The following is an 18963-nucleotide window of genomic DNA, read 5'->3' as shown; positions in this document are numbered from 1 at the left end:
TTTTAATAGCAATATTTGGTCTCCGGTGCCCTGACTTGTACTTTGGGTTTTCTCTGTGTGCCCTTGGGGCTTTCTCTGCTGAGGGAGCTGAGACATCCCAAAGCTGTTTGCCAGAACTGACCTGTAATTTTCCAGTAAGTCATTGTGCCATCAGGAAATGCCACTTTGTGTAGCTCAGGATGTTTCCTAAAGACATACTTCACAGCAATGTTTCATTCTAGAAAGAGCAAAACAAACAAACAAAAAGGCATTTTTCTTATGTTAAAGCAGAGTTTTATAAGATTTTACAATGAAATGCATTTATCCTATAAGCATGAAAAATGCAGCAAAGCATTTTAATAAAATATTTCTTTAGGAACAAGTTACAGAGGTTCTTTTGTCCATTTTTATTATGGAAAATATATTTAAGCTTGCAGAATTTGCTGTGAAAGGGGAAATCCTATAAAAGCCAGCTTTGTTTTCTCTCTGTGTTGCTTTGCTTTGGTTTATGTCTTGTATTAACGAGGTGTTCAGCTGTGCTAGGAATAATGTTTTTCCCAGTTTGTGGTTGACTTTTTGTTTACTTAAACTTATTTGCTGTATGATATCTTCACAGTCCAAGCTTTTGTAATTTATAACTTAGGTATACAATACTTCACAAAGATGCAATGCAGAGTTAATATCCTATGTATGGAATGAGAGATGCGGTTGAATTTAACTCTTGAGTCTCTTAAAAGATGGCAGGACTCTCTGGTTTGGTGATTGAATCTGGAAGAGAGCATGTCACTTGTAAAATAGTCAGATTTAAACAGAGGCTGTTGGACAGTTTGGTTTAGGCCTTTTGGAGCATTTTTTCTTTAAAAAATTCAAACAGTATATTTTGTAGTACAAGCCAATAGAGTAAGTCTTATGTTCCTGTATAGGTGAACTTGCTGGGGACTGGGATTTTGCTCGAGGCCAAATGCCAGTGCTCCCACCATGAAATGTGCATTCAGCTCCCCTGAATGGAAAACCCCATGGAAAACCCACACAAATTATGAGAAATTGTTATGAACTGAACCATGAATTTTTAATATTCAGTTACCCTGCGGTACAAGTTAGAGCTTAAAATAAATTGTTTTATATTTCATACTCTGAGTAGTGCATGCAAAAATAAATGAAGGAAATGAAGTTTCCAAAGGAGACTCTGCTCTGGGTTGAACAGGACAGTTTTACAAACAATCATTCTGGAGACAGAATTGTACCAGAGCTGTGTGTGGGCACAGAATGTGGTGGTGCCTGTCCGTGTCTGATGTCTCAGCTCCTGCATGCTGCAGGCTCCTTGCACAGCTCGGTGGCCAGCTCAAGCTGCCACTCCTGCCCTCAGCACTATGGCAGGGAACAAAAAATCACTGTGGTGTGTAGGAAGCTTGACAGGAATTCAAGCGCCACTTTTCACCTGAATTACAGTGACCTTTGCTTTTCCTCCCCGGTTTTCTAAGTGTTGAAACATCTGCAACTTCCCCCAGGCCCTGCTGCTTCCTTTCCCTGCCCACCCTGACCCAGCGTGAGGACACCCTGCAGTGCAGGGTACGGGAGAGCAGGTTGGACCCAGCTCGTTGCCTCTTTGGCTGAATCTTTTGTCCCATATTTTTGGCACTCTAACACAGAGTCATCTTCTGCCCAGTTTAAGAGCATCTCCCACTCAGGTCCTTCCCCTGTCAAAGTCTGTCCCTGCTGGAGTGGGACACCAGAGGTGCTGGGCAGCATTTCCCAGAGACAGGAGTGAGTTACAAAAGCCCTGGAGAGAAAACACTGCTCCCACTTCAGCGCTATCTCGACAGAAGTTAGGAACAGACCTGATTATTTACTCAGACTACTGCAAGCAGCACTGGAAAACATTCCTGAACGTAAGCATAACCTCAAAGTGATTTGTATTTCCTTTTGCAGAATTGCAGCACCAAATTCTACAAGCAGTTCTGCCACATATGAATGGGGCTTTTCCCCGCTTGGTGTGTTTTATTGGATACTGGAATCCTTCCTTTAGTCAGATGAGACATGACTACTGCCAGTGCTTTGAGAAGTGGAAGCAGTGGGGAAACTGAGCTGCCGGGGTCGGCTGTTGCTTGTCTCTGCCCCAGCACGGGAAAAGGTGGTTCTGGGTAGGCCGTGCTCTTGAAGAAGGAGTCTGGACTCTTGCTTTTAGGTCTTCAGTCGAGTTTATTATTTCTTATCTACAAAGATTTTCTGTCTGTCCAGCCGAGGTCTGATCAGCAAGACAGCCAAGGGCACTCTCCCCCGTCCACGAGGCGGTTGTCTCTTTTATAATGAAAACTACGTATTAGATATTTACCTTTAATTCCCAATACTTTCTGCCCTTGTTGGCAAGTGTACTCTTTCTATGAACCAATCCACACATGCCAACATCATCCTGAACATGGATGCCAAGGAGAAGAAAGAAGAAGGACAGGGCACGCCCAAATTCCTCCATCTTGGGACTCCTGATCCATGCACAGAATTCCAGACCCCCCTGTACAACACACAAAACCCCCCTGTACAGTGCATTCTAACTTAAGTTCTAACAAGTGAATAACATCCCCTCACCATTCAGACCTGAAATTCTCTCATCTCCTCACCTTCAGGTGTCATTTCTTTAAAAGGATCAAAGTCAAGCCACCAGGTACTTTTGGCAACATTCCAGGGCCTCCGAGCCCCCCAAGGGTTGTCTCGGTAGCTCTGGACATCCGGAGTGATGTACTGAGCTCCCACACTGAGCCACTGCAGGCACTGGAGATGTTTGTGTTGGCGTTAGCAAAGAGGGTGAGGAGCCTCAGGAATGATGTGTGACACTCAGTGGCCTTGTAGGGGTGGCACAGGTGACACATTTACCTCCAGTCCTCCTCCAGGAGAGCACAGTGGGGACTGTCTCCTACCACATTTGAGTGCTGCTTTACTTTGACCATGGCACATGGGATTCAGAGTGTGTTAGAGGAGTTGGACAGCCTTGAATGCTCTCACACTTAGTCTCGTTCAGGTTAGCAGAGGGGAAAATGTCCCACTAATGTCATGGTGACCAGGGGTGAGTCCTGGAGGTCACAGAGCAGGGACCAGGGTAGTGCTGCCACCCTGCATGGGCATATTCCAATGGGGCCCTTCCACAGCTGATATCTGGGGCAGATGATGCTAAATTTGTAAGTCTGAGCAAAACTTTTTTTTTTTTTTCACCAGGAAAAGGAAACATTGAGAAAAGTTAAATTATCTTCAGGAACTGCCTCCCCATTGATTTTATTAACTAAGAATGAAAAGCACATTAAGCATAACTGAATTATTCTGTGACTAGTGTTACTAATAGATCTCTAAAAAAATTGAATTTGCTTCGAGGTAATAATAAATGCACCTGGTACTGGAGATGGAACTGTAGTGCACACACAAATGGCATTGAGATGCTGGAGCCTGCTGGTATGCCTATATAGCAGGAAAATTTAATGAAATGGAAAACACACAAACTGATGGCAGGTAAACAGAATACCAAGTTATTTCTATAGAGGCCAAACCAGAGACCCAATATTACCACACAGGTACAGAAGAAACTGCAGTTTTTACATAAAAGCTTGTAAATCAGCTGCTGCTTCACTGAACGTGCACATTTTCATGTGCACAACTCAAGGATTTACATGGATACAAATGGCATTTAGGCCTACAGTATGTAAGAAATTATATTAGTTCTGAATGTCTAGGGTTTGACAAAGTTAATTTTTAACTCTGGGAGAATTCTGAAGGCCTGAGGTGTAGTGACAGCATGAGGTCTGGCTGGAGAAAGCTGGGCCTGGGGTGCAGGAGAAGGGGGGGTCCTGTGGGGCTGTGAAAATGGGGGCCCTCCAGTCAGGGTTCCTGGTGTTCCCCACATGCTGCACAGGGATGCAGGACTTTCCCCCTCCAAAACAGACCCCATTTCTGTGCTTTCTTAACCAGAAAAAAAACATGCAGCAGGAATTTTGCAATGTACCTGGTCCAATGTTTTCAAGAAATGATATATGCATACATATATATTTATTTGGTTTTAGTTTGTAATTTTGGAACAAGTACAGAGAAGAGTTCAGAATTGCTATATGATTTAGCAGTCCCAGATTAGCCACATTTCTATCTCTGATTGTAACATTGTGTATAAACTGATTTGTTCAGAATATCTTTGACCTAATCATAAAGTAAGCCTTGTGACGTGTATTACAAATTCAAAAATTATCTTCACACTACGTCTGAAATTAATTTTTGACATATTCTTGTAGTAGCTTTCAGGAAAAAAATTAAATAGCTGAGAAAACTGTCCAGGTGAAATTCAGCTTAAACCTGTGAGTATTGGTGGACAACCCTGTTGTATTCACCTTGATGCTGTTTGCTGGGGTGCTGGAGTGCTACTGTAATGTCTGTCTCAGAAAAGATTGTAGACAGGTAAAAACCCAATTAAATTATATTTTAAGGTACTCAGCAGTTCTAGGTTGAAGTAATGAAGTATTTTAGGCATTTTCCACCTTTAACACATTTAAATTCTCTATTCATGACTCTGGTACCAACATCCATATTAATGCCATTTATTTGCAATCAAAAACTCACTGCCAGAAGCCTGACCATTTCAACGAGTGTCTCATTCACCTCCAGAGGCGTGCTGGGCTCAGTGATTTGTCCCTCCTGGAGCATAATTCATTAAAATAAATGTAAATCACTATTTTATGTTGTTTGGTCAGGGTTTATAGATGTCAGTGTACACTACTGAAAAGGCAGATATTAAGGGAGGAATCAATGTGCTTCACAGAGATCAGAACAGGCAAGGGTTGGTTTTGGTTTATCCACAGTGCTGCAGTCAGTGCAGCTGTTATTGATTTTGATCCCACAAGTGTTTGACCTCCTTTGTACAGCACAACTTGTCTATATTTCACAGCTGAATTTTTTTTTTGCCTTATACTTCATGTTCATATTCCATTAGTATGCTACTTGAAAAGTAAATCAATGTAGCTTGTTAATTAAAAAAGGGGAATTCCTCAACCTCCAGCCCTGAATCATTAGGCTGCTCTCGTGTGTTTGTGGTGACCAGTGTGGCCTGACCTGTTGGGAGGTGGCAGTGACACAACTGGGGATCGCAGAAGCACAGAACCATTTAAGTTGGAAAAGACCTTTGACATCATTGAGTCCAATTGCCAGTCCAGCACTGCCACGTCCACCCCCAAACCATGTCTCCAAGTGCCACATCTCCATGGCTTTTAAATACCTCCAGGGATGGTGACTCAGCCACTTCCCTGGGCAGCCTGTTCCCGTGCTTCACAACATTTTCAGTGAAGAAATTTTTCTAACATCTAATCTAAACCTCCTGTGATTCACCATTTCCTCATGGCTTATCTCTCCTTACTCGGGAGAAGAGACAGACATGGGGCACACTACTTGTGGGGCAGAGGCTCAGCTGACTGTAGAATTACAGGAAAAAGTATATTCCTGCATTTTTCATTTGCACATAGATATTGAGAAAGGTAAGAGGAAAGACCCAGATCATGTCATTTAACTCTATTTAATCCCTTAGCCAGCATCAAATTGTGCATGTCTCCTTCCAGCCCTGGGCCTGCCAGCTCTCAGTGTACCTGCTGTGTGAGAAGGAAAGAGAACACAGAGCCCTTCTCCCTGGATTCCAGCTCAGTGCCACTGCACGAGTTCTGCTCTCACACCTGGTGCATCAGGCAGGCTGCTCCCATCCTCTGTTTTCCTTTCCACTGCTTTTAGTCTTGCTGGTCAGTGGGATGGCTGGGTGAGAGTAACAAAAACACTATGCCAGGGCTACAGCCCTGCTAGGGCCAGAAGGAGCTGGGTGTCCTTTCCTGACTGCCAGCAAAGGCTGAGGGGAGGCAGGACCTGGGGCTGGGGCCAAGGCTGCTGCAGTCCAGGTAAGCTGCAGCACTGCGGCGCAGAGTGAGTGACACCTCTGAGCCATAAGGGCTCCCTGGCAGGAAAAACTGCTCTGCCTGGGTCTGCTGGAGCCAGAGTGCTGGCAGAGACTGGTGCTGCCAGCTGTGTGATCTGCAAATGCCCTTGTGCAAAACGCAGAGACAGGGAGTAGCTGCAGGTACAGTGGCATGTCTGAATGAGCAGTTGGTTGGTTTGCTTTTTAAACAATAACTGATCTGGTTCACCTAACTGGGTTTTAGGATGCTAAATTGCTGATCTGTTTAAGATTTCATACATTATAGTGGGAGTTTTTTCCCCTCAAGAGGCAAGTTTATGGAAAAAGCAATATTCCTATGTACAAGAATGGTACCTTCATCTTGTACCATCTCCCATTAATACATTTCCCGTTTCAGTTGCTCCCCATGTATCAGTTCCATCCAGACTGATGTCAAGGCTTGTTCCACAGGGTAGCAGTGAATGAACAGAGCAAATATGGATCCTTCTGGTCAGGGTAAGTCCATGTGAGCCACATAGTAAGAAACAAACTGTGCCTCTCTGCCAAGGAGAACTTAAAACCTGGGTGGATCCTCTGTGGTTTCCTTATGCTGTCTGAGGAGCTGTTCGTGCCAGCTGGGGCAGTGCCACATCCTGGAGCTGCATGTGGCTTGGAACAATGATTTGCAGCAGTGGCCTGAGAGCTAAACACTCTGCTGCCACTGCTACTCTTTTTCTGTTTAGCCAATACACTTTTCTCAGCAAAACATCTCATCACCCTTTTGCTTTTTGAGCATCAGTAGAGTCAGCAGTTCCTCCACCACCTGCCAAAAGCTTTGGCTGTCTCAGTGAGAGATGGGCTTCTTTCCACTACAAAAACTGGAAGGAAGTTAGGAAGTCAGCACTGTGCAACACTGAAACTTCATATTATAAAACAGGAGAAGACTCTTCTTCTTGTGTTTTCTTACTCATTTTAAAACAGATTTAAAGCCACCACATAAGCCCCTCCCTGATCTGACTGTGGAATGATCTGACTGTGGAAATTGGGTTATGCATCCTCTGGGCTGTGTAGGACCTTGAATGAGGAATGACCTTTGCTGTCCCCTCCTGTGTGTCTTAGTCAGCTTTTGTGCAGTAGGGGACAAGAAGAAATGCCTGAAGTGGGTCGCTGGACACTGTGGTGCAAAGGCTGCTGCCCTGGGCTGAAGGATGAGCAGCCACAGCTTTCTCAGTGAGAGCAGTGACAGCCCTGCTCTGAGCCAGGGTGGCTGCTGTGCCCTTCCCCCACTCCACCCCACACTGCCTGACAGAATCATAGCATGGTTTGGGCTGGAAGGCACCTGAGAGATCATCCAGCTCCTTCCCCCTGCCACAGGCAGGCACACCTTCCACCTTACCAGGTTGCTTAAAGCTCCATCCAGCCTGGCCTGGAACACTTGCAGGAATGGGGCATTTGTCTTCCTCAGGCACACAGTGGTCCTCAACAACAACCAGGGATGACTGGTTTGGGTTTCTTAGCAAGGACTGAGAATGCATTTCCAAATAGCTCTTCTGCCTCTAAACATCTACGGTGGGAAACATGGCAAGCCTATTTGGGCAGCTGTAGTCCTAGCTCAGGAATTGTCCTTGACAGCATCTGATCCATGTATGGCAGAACATCTCTCTGCAGCTACCAGCCTGACAATCAGACCCCCTGGCTCCTGGGGCCAGCTGGGAGGGTGTGCATTGTCACCATTTCTGACATAAGGTCACTGAAGATGACCTTTAACTGTGGCACTCCCCCCATCCCCTCCCAGCCTGACAGCATCTCTCTCTTCTTTTGTTCCAAGAAATATCCCCATTTTAATAAATGTCCCTTTTAAAATTCTTTTCACTCTATTTTTAAAATATGTAAGCTGGAGTGTTTTCCTCACCCCATTTTTCCCGTGGGGAGCAGGAGTGGGGGTGGCAGGGTGTTTGGCCAAGTGGGCAGCGAGGGGTTTCCTCAGCCAGTGTGAGCACGACTGACTACTCTTGATGGGTCCTCAGGCAGAACTACGTGAAGTTGGTGGCTCTTGGTGAGGGGTCTTCAGGTAAAGAGGGACTTTTAAGTTAGGCAGGGAACTTTCCAGAACAAGTGCTTCTTCAGGCCAAGGGGTGATAGCTCTTGATGCAGTGTGGGGTGCGGGCAGCTGGGGGAGGCTGGTGTGCTGGATGCTCCCTTATGTGGGAAGTAGATAGTCAATCCATGTTGGAAGATACAGTGCTTCCCCCAGCAAAACTACACACACAGACAGAACTATCTTCTTTATTATAAAGATACACTATGAGGAACAAACTTGAATGTATACTGAAGCTTGTAATGGTACATGCCAAAAATGTACAGTACTATACATAAAAGTGCATTGTCACAACAGATTAACAGTACATTTCTCTTCCAGAACTGTGGGTTTTCCATGTTTTTATTTGATCTTCAAGAGTGGAAGGAATGCAATGGGAATGCAGCCATACACGAAACAGGAAAGGATGCAATGGAAATGCAACAGTACAAGAGCAAAGCTAAAGCTCCTCTAAAATTTAAAGGCACTTTCACATGTACATACTACAGATGTACATTGACACAAGTAGGTAACAGTCAACAAGCAGGAAGCTACCAGTACTGCAATTCATCAAACTTGACAGTAAAGGACAATACTGATTGGATTAGGTGTGCAGGAGTTACCCTTAAGTACGCCTGTAGATGTAGCAGTCTTTCCTGTTACATATCCACTTACTATGCTTTAAAGTATCTATAATAACCATCAAACTACACATTAACTGTGTGAATGCACTAAGTGGATGCATTCACTAAATGCACTGTTTCTAATATTTTCTTTTGCTAAACAATTTCTAATAAAAGCATTATGGAGTCCAGTACAGTTATTTAAACATACAAAATTCCCTATGCAATTTAAAGATACAGGTATCCATCTCAATTGTGCCAGGTGGGTTAATTTAAAAACGCTAGACAAAAACTGTATGTAAATGAAAGCTGAAATTCCAGTTTTGTTCCATTGAGTCTAATAAACTGGGGAACTACTTGAAAATACCTCTGGTCCCAAACAAGAGAGCAGACCAGCACTGGTCTGCAGCTGGGGCTGGTCTGGCTTAGGCTCTGGCCCTGGCATTAGGGCCAGGCAGTAGAGTTGACAAGGATGGAGGTTTGCTGACCCATGCTGCACAGCCCACTGTGATGGATTAAGACTTTGTCTCTAACCTAGATGCGTGTGAAGTCTCTGACTGGATTGAAAAGTGTTTGCAAATGCCAGCAATAGTTTGGGGCTCAGAGGCAGTTCATGGGGTACTTCTCACACTTGGAGCTTCACATTGCACCACCTGTCTAGAAGGTGTAAACCAGAGCATGAATGAATTACTCCTAAATAACAACAGGAAATTACTCCTGTCACCTCAGAAATTATGTCTATCAAATTTTGTCCCTATTCTTCTCCTCCCAAACTCAATTGTTTATGTATACTGAGCTGTACAATTTCAAGCTTTCCAAAAGTGAGATCTTACAGAATATGTGGAAAAACAGATCTTAATTACAGCCAGTCATACTTCTGTAGGTGGACCACAAGTGACTTTTTCCCCCATTTTATTCATTGAAACTTCTTTTATGGATTGGATGCTTGAAAATACGTTCACAGAAAAAGTATTATGGCTTACTGTTGCAATGTGCAAAACAGCTGTAGGTTTAGCTCATGCCTAACAAAGTTTAACAACAGAGCACTAAGCAAAGTTGACAGTCGCCACTCGCACAGATATAAGAAAGGTACTGATTTCTGTCATTAAAAAAAAAAGGAAAGTGGAGGGGAAAAGGGTTACGGAAAACTTTAGTCAGCTTGCATCTAGGTAGTAGAAACTCAGCTGCCTGTCCTGTGAGTGACCCCTGCACCACTGGCAGGGGGCAGTCCCCCTTCAGAGTCCCTGTCTTGCTGCTGTCAGCACAGCAGAGCATTTGCTGTGCAAGGCAGTCAGCACGGCTGGGTCAGCTCGAAACTCGGGCTATTGCAACCCAAATCACGTCCTTAATTGGACTCTGAGCAATAAAGTCAATGGGATACTTTTCTGAATTACTGTGTAGTTGATCCCTTTAATAGCCCCTCATCCTCCCTAATGGACCAACAGGTTCACACACTCCCCAGAGCCTGGCTTCTGTGAACTTCAAACAAATTCAGCTTCTGTAAGAAATGTGGTATCAGGGAATGAAGGTCTAACTTCATGGGAGAAGGTACACTATTACAGAAGGCAGCAAAAGGAGTTTCTAGATACTATCCTGGAGATGTGCTTTAGCTATGTCCTGGAATGCTGCTTTGTGTCAGTGAGAGCAGTGTGATTTCCAGCTCCATCCAGTGCTTGCCTCTAGTGAGACTGCCAACAAGAAAGCTAAAACTCGGTGCCAATTATGAGTTTGTGAGGGTTTGGTGATTTTTTTTCTTGTGTCTTAAATAAGAAATGTGGCCTGAGATGACTTAGACATTCCACACAGACACGTAATCCTCACATGCTAAACTTCAGTTCCTACTAACCTGCTTGAGATTTGGTTTGGTGACCCAGAAATGAGAGGCTCCATGTCCCCTGAACCCCCTCCCGCCCCTTAGTTTTGTGCAGGATCTGTTATTATATAGCTACAGTAAGACTGTGAAGTATGGTACAACGTGGCAAGCTGTTTGTGATCTGTGTTGGTTTTATTACAAATGGTGCAGCATCAAGTTTTCAAGTAAGTCTATGTTTGTTTTTTAAAACTATGCACAATTGTCCAGTTTTTTGTTTAATCGAAACCATACAAAATACAAATGCCCATGTTAATGTAGCTACTTTCAGACAATACATTCAAAAACACTGAAAAACAAAGCCTCTCCAGTTACAAACATGAACAAATGATGTTACGGAGCCCTGACTTCTATTGTTAATCCATCTCTTTCCCTAGCACACTCCAGCTGGGCGCTGTGGGTGGCTGAGCTGCCTACATTGTGCAAGATTTGTCGGCTGGACCCTGGGAAGGAGGAGAAGGCCCTATGCTAGGATTTGTTTTTGGAAGAACAATAGGTTTTGGCCTAAGAGCAGGAGGTTTCAGCTGCACTCCCATCCTAGGGGCCACCATGGGCTTGAAAGTACTCATGGTGTCACTGGAAGAACTGGTGCTACGGCGGATCTGAGGCTCGGAGCTCCTTAGAACAACGCTGTGCAGAGGGCTGAGTGACTCTGTCGAGGTGGCAGGGGTGGGGGTGTTCTTCATTTGCTCCAAGGTGTCCAGCACGACATCAGGGGCGTGCTTGGCCGAGCTCTGCCGCTCCAGCTCACGGAGCTCATTCAGTGCTGTGTTCATTGTCTCCTCGATGTCCTGGGACAGAGCACAAGAGAGCAGCATGTCATTTCTCTTGCTACTGAATGCCAGAGGAGCAAGGGGAGGGGTAAGCACACACATTAATTCATTCACCAACCATCCTCTAACAGTTATGATAGTGCTAAAATCAATTTCCACCAGATTTATTTGAAAGACATTACAACTGACAACATGGCAGGTTTGAGTGGACACTACAAACATTTAACCTTTTTCATATAACAGAATCAAAGAAAAGTGTTACACCAAAATCTGCAAGCCATTTATGAAGTGATTGTCACGACAACTGATGTTTGCTTAGCAATGTTTTAGTGCTGAAGATTTCTGTCATCTCTTGGGTACTGACAACTGTAAAGATTTTAGTCCATTTGCTCACTCTTAGCTAACTGCTCAGCTCATCTAAAGCCTCAGGTGTTCAGAGTCTGTATTCCCTCCCATGGATTACAAAACCTAGTTTTCTAAGGAAATAAAGTTTGTGTGCCTATCAGCTCTTCTCTCCTCTTGTTTAATCAAGTTAAATCTTAAACAGAAAAATCTGTAAGATATTGGTCAGTATGCACACCTAAGAAAAACTATTTTCTTCATCAGGATTTCAGGCCTGAAGGCTTAAAGAATGCACCAAGATATTAGTTTACTGCTTCTCAGTGGTACTGAGATACAACTAAGCTTAAAACATCTTGTTTCCCTGCCTGCTTACACTGACTTTCACATAGTTTAATCAAAGTTTGGGTTCTAGTCTAGGCATAAAAAAGAGATATCTTAAGCCAAACAGTGCTGTTCCAGGAAAGTAAAGTAATAGCTCAGAATAAAATAAAACAGTAAAAACACTTGCACTTTCTACCCCTAATACATGGGTTCTGACCTAAGCATGCCAGTACCTTCTACTCCTCACTGGAAGCAGAGTTTCAAAGCAAGCATTATCAGTACATTAAATTTTAAAACACGAGTGCCAGCGTTATTGTAAAATGTGTTTGCAATCATAAAACACCCTCAAGGTGCTCCTAGTAATCACATTATCCCTCCTAGACAAAATGTGAGTTCTGAAGACAGAGGTATCTATTTACTCAAGAGCTGTTACCAGCTCAGTACACAGACCAATTTGATGATCAGGGTGCTTTCTACTCAACTCTCTTCACCTCTTCACTGCCAGGAATGAGACTGGTGACTGTTCACACAGTAAGATGGCCCACAATTTATGCAGCTGCAACATCTTGCACATCAGGTTCTATTACACACATTAAATCAACACACAGTATGAACTGCATGAAAACTATAAAATCCACAAGACCCTGGACTGCCAAACCTCTGCTTTGAATGGTAATGGCTGCTACTAGCCAATCAGAGAACTTTTCTGCTTACCACAATACTGAGACATAATTGAACACTAATTACATGCAAGTCAGAATAGGCCAGCCTTCAACAGAGCACAGCGATCTATGTATCTGTTGTAACACTGTCCTAGTGTTCTGTATGGCAGAGGCAATTCCATTACAGTGTAATGGGAAATAATTTCTTTTTATTGCTTCTGCAATGTTTACTCCCCTTTGTCCTTCTTCTATTCAGGATTGTTTAATGCATCTTCTTTCACACACACTTTGTTTGGAAAGCCAAGTGGGATATTCCTCTGCACACACCTTCCCACTAGTGCATGTGCTCCGTGCTGTGCTATTCAATGGGATTTGCTGCCCAGAAAATCACAGTGCCATAAATAAAAAAGACACAAACCTGAGCTATTGACTCTGGGTCCAGTGGTTTATGGTCATTGAAGCCTGTGTACTGCCCAGAGGACGTGGACCTTCTGATGGGAGGGCTATCGATCTTCTTCAGCGAGTCGTGCCTGCTGATGTTGGTGAGGCTGCCGTGGCCCGGCCGGCGCCGCCGCTCGGGGCTGTCGGCGTTGAGGTTGCGGCTCTGCAGGAGGGCTCTGGGACTGCAGTGAGGTGCCAGGCTGGGGGAGCCCAGCTCCAAGGCCGAGTTGGACAGAGGGTGAGGTGGGTGTACCGGGCAGTGGCCGTCACTGCTCCTGCCTGGGCGTCTTAGGGGAGGTGGAGGTTCTGATCTCTTTCTTTGCCTGCACCAGTGGAGAAGTGGTGGTAGAACAAACTGTAGTGACCCAACATAAGCGCGTGGAGGAGTAATTGCTGTGTTAGCTGAGCTGTGAGCAGGACTACTGAAAACATGTTATGCTGAGGCTTACCTTCCTGAATACACATCTGAGTGACGGTCAGTAGGAGAGTTCATATCCTTTGATGATGACTTATCCTCAGTTATGGGTCCGCTGCTGGCCTCACTGTCTGCTTTTTGGCTCAGTGTGTCTGAGAAAGTATCATCCCTGAACAGAACACAGGTGGTGAGATGAGAAGTCAGTGAGTGAGAGCAACTTGGCACGCTCAGATTTTAATTCCCATAAGAAAAGCAGGCGTGTTATAAATGCATTGCAGTCCTTGCACATCTCCCAGAATTGTTTATAATCTCTCTGTTTACTGAGCTCTTTACACTTTGAGTGTATGTAACCTTTCTGTAAAGAACTTTGTCATCCTTGGCAAAGCACACGCCTAATACTGCAAAACAAGAGGTCAGGGCTGCATTTCCCCAGCTCTTGCTATTCTGAAGCTAAAAGTCAGCAACTGCTACACAGAGATAGTCAAATTAAAATAAGTGCAGCAGCACCTGTCTCTTAATGTACTATGACCATATCCATAGAAGTAGCTTTGCCTAGTAGTAGTTTTTGATGGAGCTTTCAATTTGGGGGTGTAAAGACAGGTATCCTGCAAAGAAGGCAAATGTTTAACATATCTGACCCTTCAAACTGCTGACCCATTTGGCAAATACTGCTAAGCACTGCAGACTTTACACCCCCCAAGAACCCAGTCACACCAGACACTGCTTACATATCCTGCACCACTATGTACTGGTGAGGAACAAGGCCATCAATTCCATTGTGCCTTCCTTCCCACCAGTCCTCAGATGCTCGGTGATAGAGCAGAAGGGAAGCTCCTTTCTTGAAAGAGAGTTCTCGTGCAGATCTTCCAACATAGTCAAACTTGGCAATAGCTTCTATGGGCTCACACTCTGGGTGGGAAGAACAACAAATACCAGATTACATATCGCTCTTTTGGGCAATATCAGCCCCATTTTTTGCATTTTCTCAGTGCTCATTCTGACAGAGATCATATGAAGGAAGGCAGACTTCAGGCAATGGTTACAATGTGCTCCTTACAAAGAAACATAATCAATCTGTGTTCCAGGTGTGAAACATCTGGGCTGCTTTGGGAGCTGCAGAAAACAACAGCATACTCAAATGTTGCAACTGCCTTTGAAAGAGAGGCCTCTGCCTCCTGCTGGAAGGGCTCCTGCGTGCTGGAGACTGGGATGGAGGCCAGGCAATAAAGACTTCTGAAAACAAAAAGAACCAACTCAGATGAATAACCAAAGGCCCAAGGAACCAGCGTGATAAGGGAAAAGTAAATAGGAGTGCTTTTACCATGTGCAGTGGCAAGGGAAGGAAGACAAGATTAGCCTGTGCATGAGCAGGGATACCCTGCCGAACTGGGCCATGGAATTCCTGTCTTTTACGTGATGAGCATGCAGACCTACTGAAACCTAGTGTTTTATACAGCACCAAAGCCTCATGCTTTAATTCACTTCCTTAATGCCCTTTTGGAGTGAGACAAGGCAGCTCCAGACCACAGGGACAGTCCCTGTGTGGCCTCAAGTTGCTTAAAGCAGCTCTGACTGCTCCAAAATCTTGAGCTGCCCTGGTTTCTGCAGGGGAGGCTGCTGGTGTTTTCTGAAGCCAAACATTGGCTACAGCAGTCCTGGCTAAATCTTTGTCAGAATGCGGGTAAATTCAGCCTTAGGCTGGAAATGGGCTCCATCCCATAACCTGTGCTGGGATGGAGACCTACTGATGTCAGCAAAGGGGCCCTGCAGCTATGGCCAGAGCTGTGCCCAGGCATCCAGCAAAAAGCTGTGATTTTAACAAGCTCTCATTTTGTTTGCATAAAACCAAAAGCACCTGAGCTCTAACTGATTAAATTTTGTCATCAAAGTCTCAAAACATAAAGAAAAAACTGCAAAATACAGGTCTAAAAATCACATACTCTGATGATTCCAGTAACTCAAGAGTCCCTGAAATGACTAATTTCTTTACATAATTAGAGCAATATTTAGATGGAAATTAACATCTGGGCTAATGACTAGCATAGCAACTTTCTGTCTGGTGCGAATTAAAATTGCTGAGGTTGTAATTCCCTAAAGAACCAGGCTGGTAATGAAAGCCACTGTCCCTTTATGACAACATTTTGCACAGGAATGTATTTTTAAAATTAACTTCGTTCTACAGTGCGAAAACATAATGACAGCACCTTTATTGAGGTTATATTTTGCAGCTCATTTTTTTTAATAACTTGCCCAGCCTGCAGAAGACTGTCTTGTGCTTTGCTGCTTCTGCAGTCACTTTAAGCATTCCTGTCAGTGACAAACTGCAGTCTGTTTAGAAGTTACTAACTCAGAAACTTTACACAGATGGAATACAGTGATATGGGGAATTCACTGTTACAAACACAAAAGTAATGTACGGTGGCAGAAATTATTTCAATTATACAAATACAATTAAGAACCTAGCAATAACAGTATACATTCCTGAAAATGCATTCCTACTGGATGGCTGTAGAGGACTATATTATCTTTTTTGTTCTTTGTCTTTTTCCTCTCTCTCTTTTGCTTTCTTTGTCTCACAACCTCTGCTCTGGACCACAGACACAGCAGCAACAATGCAGAATCTAATCACTGGTTTTATTTTTTGTTTTCTTCCCTTGCCTTGCATGGGTAAAGCACAACTATCATATTCTGCCCCATGCTCTGCTGTGAAGTTTGTTGTGGGAAGGAAGAGCTTGTGAGCCAGCACCTCTGAATATCAAATGTACTGTGACTTGTGAGTCAGCACCTTTGGTTGTGTGTTGTGGGAGCTGTGAACTTACTGAAGTGTACTGTACAAAATTAAGGGCTCGTTCACCTCCACTCTTGTGGAAGTGTGTTGTAAGAAATTTAAGGGTGTGTTAGCCAATACCTTTTGACTCTAAATATTGGGCTGGTGGCCAAAGTTATGGTGACTGTACAATAAAACCTAGGAGATTCTTGGTATGTGTCCAATGTCTTTGTTCAGCCTGATGAGAATTTGTAACAAACATCACGGCCCCTATGAATGTCTCACTCACTGGCATTCCCTGGTGGGTGGGGCTGAAGGGTTTCTTGGTTTATGCTTTTAAGCAAAGAAACTATAATGCTGACACAGAAAGAAACATTCTGGAAAACTAGGAGACCTCTAATGGTGGTGTGATATTATGATATGCTACCCTGTTGTCATTCCTACAGTCTCTCCCTAACAGAAAATGCAGATGCCACAAAGCAACTGTAAGGCTCAGAAAATGAAACGAGGTAAAACTAAACATGCCTGTTTATCTTGCATTGTCTTTAAGAGGGCAATATGAAATGGCAACAATTTAACACTGACAAAAGAACACAGTTCTTCTCCTACCACGTGTATTGCCCATGGAATTTATTATAAGAAGGAAATACTGGAATCAGGTAAGATTGAAAAGGAACAGACATTTGTATGAGCACTCTGTTTTCAGATTACAGCTAATTTATGGGTTATGGTAGAGCTGGTCAAGAATTCAGAAATAAAACCTCCCAGGCTTTGGAGAGCCAGTCACTCACTAATAGGCAATGCTTTAAAATGTAAAGAAAAAAATTAAGTCAACCAAACAAAAAAGTTTTGCAGTAAGTCATAAAATCCCAAATTTCCTGCACATATTTTCCTTAGACATTCTCCACAGCTAACTGGTAATGCTCACAAGAACTGGATTGATGGACAAAGCCCTACACTGATTGCCTATGGAATGTCCTGTTTCTCTGCTAACATCAACAAACCATACAGTACCCCACAACTGAGTATACAGGTCTTTTTATTTACAAATTAGTGGACTAAACTAGAAACAGTTCTGTCTTTCTCAGTGGAATTATGCTCATATAAATGTGCTGCGCAATGAGAATCCTGTTTATTGTAACCTTCTACCACCTGCAAGACTCACATACTTTCTCAGAGGTCTGAATGATGTTGTCCCACTGGAACCAGCTGTATGAATTGTTAATGTACCCATAATGGATGTGACTTTTGAGACATGTACATCAGATTGCCTGGGTAACAAATCCCACCTCCTCAGGGAGGAGTGCCCGTAGATTTCATACAGATTTTGTGAAAAATGAGTTCAGACAGGTTTTCCTATTGTGAAAGGGCTGGTTTTGTTTCTTTATACACAGAGATAATTTTCCTACAGCAAACAGTACTGAGACTGCACTTAAACAGTAATTCACCTTGTTACAGGTCAAGCTTTAATAGTGAAAACCAAAGCACCATGACAGTTACTCCTAGACATAAATGCATTTTGGAAAGTTAAGCCATTTAATATCAAGGTTACTGAATGACAGATGAGTATTTCCAAAAAGCTAAGGCAATGAAAGCTAAATTTGGGATCTGTAATTCAAATTCTGTCTGGTACTAATGTCTAACAGTAAAATTGACAGCTCAGAGGGAAGTGTAATTGCACTGCTCTGTCTGTACCTGTGGGCATTCAGCTAAAATACCAAGAAGTTTTTGATGGCATACAGGATCTCACCAGCTATCATCTCTAGTGAATCAGGAAATGCTATGGAAAGGAGAAATCAGGACAAACTGAAGAACTGTGGGAAAAACTCATGCTGCTTGGGAGAGCAGAAAGGGCAGAATAAACATGCTAGTTTTAGTTTTGAGACCGGAGTGCCAGATGTAGACCTAACCTCCCTACAGAGGTGATGGCAGTGAATTGGACCTGGGCTGCCCCCTATGCCTCAGGGCACAAGGAGCTAAGGAAAGGAGGGGACACCATCCCCTGCACTTTTTCTAGGGAAGTTGCTGTTGCTCTGTTCTGTACTTCCTCAGTTTTCCCAGGTGTACCCTGTCTGTTGGGAATAAAGTATGTCCTCAAACTCCTCAGGAAGGTGCTATCTCCCTATTTCTTTATCTTCTGCATCCCATCAGAGAATAGAGTGGTTCTGTAATTTCAAAATGTCCTCAGGACAGCAGCTCTCTGACTGGGAAGAGCAAAAGCAAAGCACTGTTGCAAGGTGTCGACAGAACAGAATTTGGCTAAGTCTCGATTACAGCATGCACCAGCAAAGAGCAAGAAAATTACTATGCACTGGGAACAACAATGTACAGCCTGACATGTCCCTGTAAGTTTTGTTTTCAGCAGAAATACCATCTAAAGTTTTATCCTAAGTTTATGAGAAATCTATGGAGAGCATAGTATTAATTTTATGTATGTTTTCCTAGGAGAACTCCATCTGTCTAACTTCCTCAGGAAATGTTTACTTCCTTTGCAAACAGATCTAGTCACTCTTTACCATATGACTCCAACAAGAATAAAAAAATCTCCATCAATTTGTAGGTAAAGGAAATATGCCAACAGCTGTTTCAGTAAAACATGAACAATGTCCTTTGAATCTTTACTGCAGGGACATTTTCAGGTAAAGGTTGTCTGCAGCAAAATTACAGGTAGATTTTTTTGTGTGTGTTTCAGCTTGAGTACAAATGTTCTGAACTTCAGAAATTAATTTCATTTCCAGTTTTAGAAGAAAGAAAAAACTACTATGTTTCCCTTATCAGAATCCTTTCTGTA

At 43.5% G+C, this 18963-nt stretch overlaps 1 protein-coding gene across 2 annotated transcripts in view; it reads right to left on the bottom strand.

Moving 5' to 3' along the window:
* Positions 1-8151: 8151 nt before the first annotated feature.
* Positions 8152-18963, bottom strand: part of SRGAP1 (SLIT-ROBO Rho GTPase activating protein 1) — a 138535-nt gene continuing 127723 nt past the window's right edge. For both annotated transcript variants that reach the window (XM_064419370.1, XM_064419371.1), the window contains exons 19-22: positions 14134-14314; positions 13440-13574; positions 12968-13313; positions 8152-11242 (exon numbers count right to left, since the gene is read on the bottom strand). In XM_064419370.1, coding sequence (XP_064275440.1) covers positions 10865-11242; positions 12968-13313; positions 13440-13574; positions 14134-14314 — 1040 coding nt within the window. In that variant the 3' untranslated portion in view covers positions 8152-10864. The remainder of the gene's footprint in view (positions 11243-12967; positions 13314-13439; positions 13575-14133; positions 14315-18963) is intronic.

This window comes from Passer domesticus, chromosome 5 (assembly GCF_036417665.1).
Source record: "Passer domesticus isolate bPasDom1 chromosome 5, bPasDom1.hap1, whole genome shotgun sequence".
Classification (NCBI taxonomy): domain Eukaryota; kingdom Metazoa; phylum Chordata; class Aves; order Passeriformes; family Passeridae; genus Passer; species Passer domesticus.
Note: the sequence above shows the minus strand (reverse complement) of the source record. Positions and strands in the feature narration are given on the sequence as shown.